At 45.2% G+C, this 12,927-nt stretch overlaps 1 protein-coding gene across 2 annotated transcripts in view; it reads right to left on the bottom strand.

Moving 5' to 3' along the window:
* SHARPIN (SHANK associated RH domain interactor) overlaps positions 1-8,131 on the bottom strand; it is a 45,519-nt gene extending 37,388 nt beyond the window's left edge. For both annotated transcript variants that reach the window (XM_060776033.2, XM_060776032.2), the window contains exons 1-3: positions 7,923-8,131; positions 3,792-3,966; positions 1,658-1,774 (exon numbers count right to left, since the gene is read on the bottom strand). In XM_060776033.2, the coding sequence (XP_060632016.2) occupies positions 1,658-1,774; positions 3,792-3,966; positions 7,923-8,126 (496 nt within the window). In that variant the 5' untranslated portion in view covers positions 8,127-8,131. The remainder of the gene's footprint in view (positions 1-1,657; positions 1,775-3,791; positions 3,967-7,922) is intronic.
* Between the last annotated feature and the right edge of the window lie 4,796 nt (positions 8,132-12,927).

Below are 12,927 nucleotides of genomic sequence, written 5' to 3' on the forward strand. Positions count from 1 at the left end.
GAGATGAAGGTTGGGTATAAAAATAAAGTTGTTGTTGTTATTTCCTGCTTCTTGGCAGGGGGATGGACTAGACAGCCCATGAGGTCTCTTCCAACTCTATGATTTTATGTGTGCCAGCCTCCTATTCACATACACTTCCATGAAGGCATTTGGAGAGAGACCTAAGGACGCTACTCAATCCATGTTGAGTACCTTGTTCATGCCCAGCGTTATTTTTTGAAATTTTAAATTATTATATTTGGCCCAGTCATAGGTTTTTTAAATGCTTGTGTGTTACTGTTATTGTTTATTTTTTGTTTATGTGATTTATATTAATTGTTTTGTATTGATTGTTTTTGTTATTGCTTTTGTTTACTGATGTACTGTGGGCTTGGCCTCATGTAAGCCGCACCGAATCCTTTGGGGAGAGGGTAGCAGGGTATAAATAAAGTTTTATTATTATTATTTATTATGCTCCTGGCCCATCCTCAAGCAAATCCTGGAAGCGAGGAGTTTCACAGGGCAATTTGTTCAGGCTGGTAAGCATTGCTACTTCTTCTTCAGCAATAGGTGAGATATGTATGAAAAAGTGGGATCCACTTTCCCACAATGATTCACAACAGCCTAAACTACTGTAGGTGTGGATATCACTGCAGAAATGTGATTCCACGTTGGGTTGTTGTAAGGTTTTGGGTGATATGGCCGTGGTTCTAGAAGCATTATCTCCTGCCGTTTCGCCTGCATCTATGGCAAGCATCCTCAGAGGCGCTGAGACCTCACAACCTTCTCAGTGGTGGCCCCTCACCCCTGGAACTCACTTCTGGGGGAAATCAGGGCATCAACATCCCTCCTCTCCTTCAGGAGGAAGGTGAAGACGTGGTTGTGGGACCAGGCCTTTGGGCAATCTGACAATTAAATATGGATAACCAGATGGATAGGACCAAAAGGACTGATAAGTGTGGAATTGGAAATGACTATGAGATTGTGAAGCGCTGACCGTCAATGAGGAAAATGGTTTGATTTGGTTTTATTGCTTTTATTGGTTTTATGGTTGTTTTTGCCTTATAATAATTACTGTTCCTGTTAATTGATGCTATTGTTAAAGCTGCTGTTTTGTTAACTGATGTTATTGTCTTACTGTTGTTATGTACTGCGGGCATCGAATTGTGCCTCGCTTTTGTAAGCCGCCCTGAGTCCCCCCCCCCCCCCGGGGTGAGAAGGGCGGGGTAGAAGCAACCGAAATAAATAAATAAATAAACCTCTGAGGATGCTTGCCATAGATGCAGGTGAAATGTCAGAAGAGAATGCTTCTAGAACATGGCCATATAGCCCGAAAAAGCCTATAACAATCCAGTGATTCCAGCCATGAAAGCATTCGACAATACATTGATTCCATATTCCATGAAAACAAAAACTGACACAGATCTGAGTCAAATAGCTGATTTTGTCTCCTTTATGACTTGCAGAGCGTGCTTTCTGTGTAATAGAAGCCTGTGTTTTGTTTCCCTTGGACATGCTGCCCTCTTTGAAAGAAATACGTTCACTTGATTTTGATTCTCCCAAGTGGTTTGCTAGTCCTTGACTGGCTGGAGGTTTGGAGGGAAGGAGGTGGAAGAAGAGGCTCTTTGGCCCTCCAGGAGGCCCACTGCAAAGGGCCCGGCCCCACTCCGCCACTGACCTTTCCTCGCCAGCTGCGAGAGGAGAGAGGCCTCTGGTTCGGACGCAGGCAGAGAGTTCATGGCAGCCGAGGGAGGGGGAAGGAGACGCCCAGGGAGCAAGCCGGGGCCCTCGGAGGCTGCGGAGAGACAGGCAGGAAACAAAATGATGGGGAGCTGATTTAGCCAGAGGGCAGAACAAATTCGGACCCCCCCCCCAAATAATAATAATAATAATATTGATATCTATATAAATAAATGGCCCCCCGGTGGCACAGTGGGTTAAAGCACTGAGCTGCTGAGCTTGTTGACCAAAAGGTCGCAGGTTCGATTCCAGGGAGCGGCGTGAGCTTCCGCTGTCAGCCCTAGCTTCTGCCAACCTAGCAGTTCAAACACATACAAATGTGAGTAGATCAATAGGTACCGCTCCGGCGGGAAGGTAACGGCGCTCCATGCGGTCATGCTGGCCACATGACCTTGGAGGTGTCTATGGACAACGCTGGCTCTTCGGCTTAGAAATGGAGATGAGCACCACACCCCAGAGTCAGACATGACTGGACTTAATGTCAGGGGACTACCTTTACCTTTAACTATATAAATAAAAATGTAATGTTCATATGTGGTATTCAAAGAACTCCAAAACCACTGGACGAATTGACACCAAATTTGGACATAATACATCTAACAACCCAATGTATGTTCTTCACTCATAAAAACACTGAAAAACACAGCAGAAGGGACTTAAAAAAGCTAAATGATGAAAAGCTACATGACAATACACAAAAAAGGAAGAAAGAGGGAGGGAAGGGGAGGAAAAGAAAGAAAGAAAGAAAGAAAGGACAAGAAAGAGGGAGGGAAAGAAAGAAGGAAAGGGAGAGAAGGAAGAAAGGAGACAAAGAGGGAGGGAAATAAAAAAGGGGAAGGAAGGAGAGAAGGAAAAAAAGGGAAACAAGGAAGGAAAGAGGGAGCGAAGGAAAGTGGGAAGATGTAGAGAAGGAGGGAAGGAAAGAAGGAAAGAGAAAAGAAAGAAAAGAGAAAACAGAAGAGAAAGAAAAAGGGGGAAGGAAGGAAGAAGAGAAGGAAAGAAGGGAAGGAAGGAAGGAAAGAGGGAGTGAAGGAAGGAGGGAAAGAAGGACAGAAAGAGGGAAGGTTGGCCACAGCAACGCGTGGCGGGTACAGCTAGTCGATAATAATAATAATAATAATAATAATAATAATAAACTTTATTTATAACCCGCCACCATCTCCCCAAAGGGGACTCGGGGTGGCTAACATGAGGCCAAGCCCAAAAATAATACAACATAATTAGACACAGAAACAACAAAAATGCATCGTAACAAAATATATAAAATAACAAATAAAATAAACAGAATAAAATAGCATAGTAAAATTAAACACAAAGAGCGGGCCAGATGTAGGAGATAAAATGTTAAATAGTTAAAACCCTGGATGAGACAGAGGTGTGTGTGTATTTGTGAGAGAGGAGCCCAAGAAGGAGGAGCAATTGGGTTTGGCCTTCATAAAGGACATGGGAAGCTGCTTTATCATGAGGACAGTTAAAGGTGGAGTGGTCACTCTCTGAAGGCACACCGGAAGAGCCAAGTTTTTAGCTCTTTCTTGAAGGCTGCTAGGGTAGGGGCTTGCCTGATCTCCCCAGGTAGCGAGTTCCAAAAGCGGGGGGCCACCACGGAGAAGACCCTCTCCCTCATTCCCAAAAGTCGAGCCTGTGATAGAGGGAGAGGCGACAGGAGGGTCTCTCCAGAAGATCAAAGGGATCATGCAGGTTTGTGGTAGGAGAGGCGGTCGCAAAGGTAGGTGGGTTCCAAACCCTGCACTGGAAAAGCCAATTTAAGCTTCTTTACTTCCAAAACCGCCCCCTTTCCTGCCTTTAGCTAGAGCGGTGGAAAGTGCAAAGTGTGCTAATGTAGTACCCCTCACTCTCCAGACCCCACAGACGTGCTCAACACAGAAAATTTCCAGCACTTGCCTTGGCCTGCCCCACATGTCACTCTGCTCCCACAAAACAAGCCTAGGAAAACCTTGAAGCTTAGAGGGCATGAGTGCCTCTCTTCCTGCCCACGCTATGCCAACTCTTGGCACCGGAGCCCATAAACCAGCCTCTGACCCTCCTGAGGACGTTCCCAGGCAGCAGCTGACCTTTCTGGGCCTCCCGGAGGGAAGTGCTGACCACGGACCACCACTTCTGCGCCTCCTGCTCATCCTCAAAATGAAAGACCAGGGGGTCCTCCGGTCGGGCTAAAACCTTCAGCTCGTGGCACGTGGCGGTCTTCACTTCGTAGGAAATATCCTTGAGGCTGTACTCGACCAGGCTCTGGGGGCACAAGAGGGTCATGGGGACAGATCAAAGACAAAGGGTCCACTTTCTACTCTCTTTCATGAAGCTGCTCCCCTCACCCCACAAGAGATGCCAGCAGAGCATACACAAGCCAAAAATACTGTATATACTCGAGTATAAGCCTAGTTTTTCAGCCCTTTTTTAAGGCTGAAAAAGTCCCCCTTGGCTTATATTCGAGTCAAGGTTATTTATTATTTTACTCTGTTATTATTTTTTTTATTACATTTATTCACTTCTGACACGACAAAAAAATACATTTATTATTTTACTCGATTATTATTATTAGTAGTAGTAGTAGTATTACATTTGCTTTTTCTGTTATTATTACATTTTCATTGCTTTACTCTATTAATATTATTACATTTATTATTCTATTATTACTGTTATTATCGCATTTCCATTATTTTACTCTATTATTATTGTTATAATTACATTTATTATTTTACTCTATTATTATTGGAGGGATACGTAAGCAGATTTACAAGTTTAGAATAATGATTTAATCAGAGTTGGGCGGTCTTATCTTAAATTACAGTTTTATGTAAATATTCACAAACATTTAACCCACTGATGCCTCAATTAATGTAATTGTATTGGTATCTATTTTTATTTTGAAATTGACAAGTAGCTGCTGTATTTCTGACTCTTGGCTTATACTCAAGTCAATATGTTTTCCTAGGTTTTTTGTGGTAAAATTAGGTGCCTCGGCTTATATTTGGGTCCGCTTATACTCGTGTATATACGGTAACTCATTCCATTTCCAACGAGAGTTTTAGATGCTGCCTTGGCAGGGCCAGGAACTTGACTCTTTCTTGAAAAATTTAGGACAGCAAACCCCCGCATAATCTAGGTGCCTTAGCATGTGCACAGAAGTTGTGAGGACAGCTATCAGTTTCTATGGGGATAAAAGGGAGTGCCTTCTTGGACGGCAAGAGCAGACCGTGTGTGTTTTCCTGCTCTGTTTTCTTATTCTTTTTCCAATCACGGTTTCTCAAGATAAACCTGCTAAAAGTGTAAGGATGCTGACAGAAAAAGGAAGTGAGAATGCAGCCCCCCATCCCGCCCCACCAAACACACACTCACATGAGAAGGAGGTGCAAAAGGCCCAGAGTAGACACACTGCCCCAAAGGAGCAAATTCCCTTTGCACCTTCCTCCTCCTCCTCCTTTGCAGCCAAGCAAATTTTCTCTCTAATCCCTTGGGGTCAGAAATGCCAAGCATTTGTCTCTAATCCTTTGGTCATTCTCTCATGGTGCCTTTCCAGTATTTCTACCTTGCCTGTCAACCCCAAAGGATCCAAAACATCTTACAAAACTCTGTCCAGAGGCTGACACTTTAATCTAGAACAAAAGTGAGAGGAAAGGGCTGGGGAATTCCCCTTGATGTTTTGGTGCAGCAGAATAAACACAAGTTTTCCTCAGAGAACTCAGAGGAGGTTTGGATGGAATCTCTGAACCTGTTTTTCTCAGCTGCTTTAATCCGGGTTTTCAAGTTATATTGACCGGATACCACTGGATGTTTTTCAGCAGGCAGGGAAATGTAATGATTGCCTCTTAGGTTATGACCCGTTTCCTCTATCTATCTATCTATCTATCTATCTATCTATCTATCTATCTATCTATTATTGTAAGGCACCCTGAAGGGGGATTCAGAGTGGCTTACAAGACATATATATATATATATACATACAATATTTTATATTATTAGCATAGCACAATATCAGTATATTGTACTATACCATTATATTGTAATATTATTAGTAATATTACATGTAACATAAAATATATAATTATAATATTGTATTATTATTCTACTGTATTACATTATAATATTATAAATATTATATGAATATACAATAGATTATATTATTCGCATAGCACAGGAGACAAGAGTCCCTTCTTTCCTAATTGGTTCTATCATTAAAAAAAAACATGGGGAAAGTTGATTAAACTGCAAGAGGGAGGGACATCCTGCTATAGCACATTTGGCTCTAGTTTTCCAATTAATAATTTCATCATTAAGTTTATTTATTTACTTTACTTCTATACCGCTGTTCTCAGCCCAGAGGCGACTCACAGCGGTTCAAGTCTCAACCAATTCATGCTATCAATGTCATTTCTGAATTGGTTGATTCATAAAAGCATGGGGAAAGTTGGGTTGCCGTGAGTTTTCCGGGCTGTCTGGCCATGTTCCAGAAGCATTCTCTCCAGACGTTTTGCCCACATCTATGGCAGGCACCCTCAGAGGTTGTGAGGTCTGTTGGAAACTTGGGTTTTATATACCTGTGGAATAATGTCCAGGATGGGAGAAAGGACTTTTAACTGCTTGGGGAAAATATGAATGTTGTAATTGGCCACCTTGATTATCACTGAATGGCCTTACAGCTTCAAAAACTGGCTGGTTCCTACCCGGGGAAATCCTTTGGTGGGAGGTGTTAGATGCCCTGATTGATTCTTGTCTGGAATTCCTCTGTTTTCTGAGTGTTGTTCTTTATTCACTGTCCTGATTTTAGAGTTTTTTTTCAATACTGGGAGCCAGATTTTGGGTGAAAGTATAATAGCTGGGACTCAGTGCTAGTAGCGCTACGCTGGTTGCTCAACGCGGCTCTCGTGAGACAGCACACCAACTGAGAGACGCAGCTGTTGGAGGATACCAGTGAAGTAATGTAACACAGGTTGGACAGGATAACAGTGAAGTAATGTAGCAGTAACTGGATTTGATTCATTATTACCACTGCTCATATTTCTCCCTTCCAATACAACTACGTTTTTGAAGGTGTTTGCATAAGATCTGCAGATCTGTGAAAAATCCAGGGTGGGAGAAGTAACTCTTGTCTGTTGGAGTTAGGTGTGAATGTTAAAGCCCTGGCAGACCGTGCAAAAAGGATCTGCAAAGCCCACCTCCTCCAAGACGAACTGAACCACCTCAACTGGGCTTTCCAGGCCAATGGAGACTCCACCTCAGACATCAGGAGAGCTGCAAGACAACCGAGAAGAAGCCACGAGAGTATAGACAAAGACCCACCCAGAGGGAAAGGGTTCTTACCAGACATCAAGGGAACCACTGACCGCAGAGGGAAGCGCATGAGGAAACACAATATAGAAACTATCTCCAGACCCATCAAGAAAATCCAACAACTGCTACATTCAGCAAAGGACAAGAGGGATCCTCTCACCTCTGCAGGAGTCTACCGTATCCCATGCAGCTGTGGACAAGTCTACATAGGGACCACCAAACGCAGCGCCCAGACACGCATCAAGGAACATGAAAGGCACTGCAGACTACTTCAACCAGAGAAATCAGTCATAGCAGAGCACCTGAGGAACCAGCCTGGACACAGCATATTATTTGAGAACACAGAAATGCTGGACCACTCCAACAACCACCATGTCAAACTACACAGAGAAGCCATTGAAATACACAAGCATGTGGACAATGTCAACAGAAAGGAGGAAACCATGAAAATGAACAAAATCTGGTTACCAATATTAAAAAACTCTAAAATTAAAACAGCAAAACAGCAGAGGAAAAACAATCTGGGACATCTAATCACCTCTCAACAAAAGATTACCCCAGGCACTGCCAGGCCATCAAATGCTAATGAAGGTGGTCAGCTGAAACATTCACACCTAGCTCCAGCAGAGAAGAGTCCTTTGTCCCATCCTGGTCATTCCACAGATATATAAGCCCATTTTCCTACTTCCAACAAACCTCACTATCTCTGAGGATGCTTGCCATAGATGCAGGCGAAACGTCAGGAGAGAATGCCTCTAGAACATGGCCATAGAGCCCGAAAATAACAACAACAATAACAACAACTCCTCCCCAGGCTCCCTTTTCTAATTTCGTGGCCTAGTAGTGTATTCCCAACCAGAGCCACTCCTCCCCTTCAGAGGGCCAGCCCTGCCCTTGCTTTCCCTTCCCTTGCTCACCGGCTCGGTCCCGGAGTCAGGCCCGCCCTGGAGGCCCTTGAGGCCCAGCCGGAATCTCTCCGGGCCGGGAGCGGCGCTCAGCTGGAGGCGGAGGAGCCTCTTCTGCTGCTGCTGCTGCTTCCTCTGGGAGGGCGAGGCCGGGCGCGGGACCCAGGCCCGGGCCGAGGCCAGAAGGACCAGGCCCGCCGATGCCGACGCCGCCATTGCCGCCCCAGGCCGGAACCGGAAGTGCCCGCTTGGCCTGCCTTTGCCCTCCCCGAGACTGAGACTGCGCCTGCGCGTCCGTCGCTCAATGCGTTCCCCCCTTTGGAACAACACGCCGGTTTGTTTGGTTCCGGGACATTTCCTTCAAACATAGAATCATAGAATCCTAGAATCCTAGAGTTGGAAGAGACCTCCTGGGCCATCATCCAGTCCAACCCCATTCTGCCAAGAAGCAGGAATATTGCATTCAAATCACCCCTGACAGATGGCCATCCAGCCTCTGCTTAAAAGCTTCCAAAGAAGGAGCCTCCACCACACTCCCTCTGGGGCAGAGAGTTCCACTGTTGAACATAGAATCCTAGAATCTTAGAGTTGGAAGAGACCTCTTAGGCCTTCATCCCGTCCAACCCCATTCTGCCAAGAAGCAGGAATATTGCATTCAAAGCCCCCCTGACAGATGGCCATCCAGCCTCTGCTTAAAAGCTTCCAAAGAAGGAGCCTCCACCACACTCCGAGGCAGAGAGTTCCACTGCTGAACATAGAATCATAGAATCAAAGAGTTGGAAGAGACCTCCTGGGCCTTCATCCCATCCAACCCCATTCTGCCAAGAAGCAGGAATATTGCATTCAAATCACCCCTGACAGATGGCCACCCAGCCTCTGCTTGAAAGCCTCCAAAGAAGGAGCCTCCACCACACTCCCTCTGAGGCAGAGAGTTCCACTGCTGAACGGCTCTCACAGTCAGGAAGTTCTTCCTCATGTTCAGATGGAATCTCCTTCCTTGTAGTTTGAAGCCATTGTTCCATTGCGTCCTAGTCTCCAGGGAAGCAGAAAGGAAGCTTGCTCCCAAACAGTCTGAACTGGCCATGGAACAAGAGACTGGTCCAATGTCTTGTCGAAGGCTTTCATAGCTGGAATCACTAGGTTCTTGTGGGTTTTTTTCGGGCTATAGAGCCATGTTCTAGAGGCATTCTCTCCTGACATTTCGCCTGCATCTATGGCAAGCATCCTCAGAGGTAGTGAGGTCTGTTGGAACTAGGAAAATGGGTTTATATGTCTGTGGAATGGCTGGGGTGGGGCAAGGAACTCTTCTCTGCTGGAGCTAGGTGTCAATGTTTCAACTGACCACCTTCATTAGCATTTGAAGACCTGGCCGAGCCTGCGGGAATCTTTTGTTGAGAGGTGTTAAGATGTGCCTGGTTGTTTCCTCTCTGCTGTTTTACTGTTGTAATTTTAGATATGTGGATGACACCTTCACCATTTGGATCCATGGAGAAGAAGAACTCAACAGGTTCCTGGACCATCTCAACAGCATCCACCCAAACATCCAGTTCACCATGGAAGAAGAAAATGAAGGAAGACTGCCTTTTCTAGATGTCCTGGTCATCCGCAAACCAGATCAACAATTGGGTCACACCGTCTACAGAAAACCCACACACACAGAGAGATATCTACACAAAAACTCCAACCATCACCCAAGTCAAAAAAGAAGCACCATTAAAGCGTTGGCAGACCGTGCAAAAAGAATCTGCGAACCCCACCTCCTCCAAGATGGACTGAACCACCTCAACTGGGCTCTCCAGGCCAATGGAGACTCCACCTCAGACATCAGAAGAGCTGCAAGACCACCGAGAAGAAGCCACGAGAGTCAAGACAAAGACCCACCCCGAGGAAAAGTGTTCCTGCCAGACATCAAGGGAACCACTGACCACATAGGGAAGCTGATGAGGAAACACAACATACAAACTATCTCCAGACCCACCAAGAAAATCCAACAAATGCTCCGTTCAGCAAAGGACAAGAGGGATCCTCTCACCTCTGCAGGAGTCCACCGTATCCCATGCAGCTGTAGACAAGTCTCCAGAGGGGCCACCACACGCAGCAGCATTGTCCAGACACACATCAAGGAACATGGAAGGCATGGCAGACTCCTTCAACCAGAGAAGTCAGCCATAGCAGAGCACCTGAGGAACCAGCCTGGACACAGCATATTATTTGAGAACACAGAAATGCTGGACCACTCCAACATCCACCATGTCAGGCAACACAGAAAAGCCATTGAAATCCACAAGAAGCATGTGGACAATTTCAACAGAAAGGAGGAAACCATGAAAATGAACACAATCTTGCTACCAGTATTAAAAAAACTCTAAAATCACAACAGCAAAACAGCAGAAAGGAAACAACCAGGGACATCTTAACACCCCTCAACAAAAGATTCCCCCAGGCTCAGCCAGGCCTTCAAATGCTAATGAAGGTGTTCAGTTGAAACATTCACATCTAGCCCCAACAGAGAAGAGCCTCCAAGTCCCATCCCAGCAAGTTTCCCCAGAAGGATACCATGGTCAATGCTATTGAAAGCCGCTGAGATATCCAAGAGAACTAGAAGGGTCACACTCCCCCTGCCCAGTTCTCTATGATGTGTGGGAATGAATGGAAGAATCGAAGTTGTATGAGTGGAGTTAATAATTTTGGAGACACCAATTCTAAAAGACCAAGGCCTGCAATGACTAACTAGCTGCTTGGTGGACTATAATTAAAAGTTGCTAATAAAAACTGAAAAGTAAACTCTGATAAGAACTGGGACAGTGATGACAGAAATGTTCACAATGTTAAGAAGGAAGTCAAGATCAACACCATGAATGTAAGATCAACACCAATCAAGAAGAATCAACATCTGGCCAGGAAACTGAGATGGAGCCAGGATGGAAGGCTTCTATCGTTAAATTATAACTTTGGGACGACATCAGCAGAATGTATATATACTATAAAAGCTCTGATTGTTTTGAATGACATCATAACTCAAAATCCACTGGACAAATTTCCGCCAGATTTGCCCACAAGACACCGATTAAGCCAAGGAATGATCACCACTAAAAAAAATAAAATGATTTTGTCATTTGGAAGATGTAATTACTGGGATTTATAGTTCACCTACAATCAGAAAAGCATTTTGAACTCCACCAATGATGGAATTGAACCAAACTTGGCACACAGGACTCCCATGACCAACAGAAATCCCTGGAAGGGTTTGGTGGGCATTGACCTTGAGTTTTGGAGTTGTAGTTCACCTACATCCAGAGAGCACTGTGGACTCAAACAATGGTGGATCTGGACAAAACTTGGCACGAATATCCAATATGCCCAGATGTGAACACTGGTGGAGCTTGGGGAAAATAGACCTTGACTTTTGGGAGTTGTAGTTGCTGGGATATATAGTATCAAAGAGCATTCTGACCAATGATAGAATTGGGCCAAACTTCCCACAGAAGCCACATGACCAACAGAAAATACTATGTTTTTTTGGTATTTATTTATTTCTCGTGTCAGAGCAACCAGTCCATTATATTACATTTCTAACAGAACAAAGCAAACAAACAGACAGAATACACAACTTGTGAGTTTGGTAGTTGATTAAATGTCCTTTGACCAGTATCTGGCCACTTGGAGTGCTGCCTCTGATGTTGCTGCAAGAAGGTCCTCCCTTGTGCATGTAGTAGGGCTCAGGGTGCATTGCAGCAGGTGGTCAGTGGTTTGCTCTCCTCCACACTCGCATGTCGTGGATTATTCCACGTTGTGGCCCCATTTCTTGAGGTTGGCTCTGCATCTCGTGGTGCCAGAGCACAGTCTGTTCAGCGCCTTCCAAGTTGCCCAGTCTTCTGTGTGCCCAGGGGGGAGTCTCTCATTTGGTATCAGCCATTGGTTGAGGTGCTGGGTTTGAGCCTGCCACTTTTGGACTCTCGCTTGCTGAGGTGTTCCAGCGAGTGTCTCTGTAGATCTTAGAAAACTATGTCTAGATTTAAGTCGTTGGCGTGCTGGCTGATACCCAAACAAGGGATGAGCTGGAGATGTCTCTGCCTTGGTCCTTTCACTATTGGCTGCAACTTCCCGGCGGATGTCAGGTGGGGCAATACCGGCTAAGCCCAGGGTTCCACACTGGGCATGCACACTCAGCAGCAGAGTAGCATAGCGCAAGGGCAGATGTCTTCACTGTGTCTGGTTGTGATCCCCAGGTTGTGCCAGTCAGCTTTCGTATGATATTGTTTCGGGCATCCACTTTTTGCTTGATGTTCAGGTAGTGCTTCTTGTAGGTCAGAGCACGGTCCAGAGTGACTCCCAGGTATTTGGGTGCGCTGCAATGCTCCAGGGGGATTCCTTCCCAGGTATAGTTCACCTACAATCAGAAAAGCATTTTGAACTCCACCAATGATGGACTTGAACCAAACTTGGCACGCAGGACTCCCATGACCAACAGAAAACCCTGGAATGGTTTGGTGGGCATTGACCTTGAGTTTTGGAGTTGTAGTTCACCTACATCCAGAGAGCAATGTGGACTCAAACAATGGTGGATCTGGACAAAACTTGGCACAAATATCCTATATGCCCAGATGTGAACACTGGTGGAGCTTGGGGAAAATAGACCTTGACATTTGGGAGTTGTAATGCTGGGATTTATAGTGTCAAAGAGCATTCTGACCAATAGAATTGGGCCAAACTTCCCACAGAACCCACATGACCAACAGAAAATACTATGTTTTTTGGTGATCTTTGGTGACCCTTCTGACACCCCCAGGGATCCCGACTCCCAGGTTGAGAAATGCTTCCTTAAGGCCATCCAACTTCCTTCACCTGGGCAAGAAAACATAATCAAAGCCCTCCTGACAAAGAGCCTTCCAGCCATAGATATGGATAGATAGATACGATTAACAAACACACACATATATGTATATGACAGATAGAGTATCATAAAGGGACCCCTAAAAGGATCCGCACAAATAATGAGTGCGGATCCCAGTAAGGT

The sequence above is a fragment of the Anolis sagrei genome, chromosome 4 (genome assembly GCF_037176765.1).
Source record: "Anolis sagrei isolate rAnoSag1 chromosome 4, rAnoSag1.mat, whole genome shotgun sequence".
Classification (NCBI taxonomy): Eukaryota; Metazoa; Chordata; class Lepidosauria; order Squamata; family Dactyloidae; genus Anolis; species Anolis sagrei.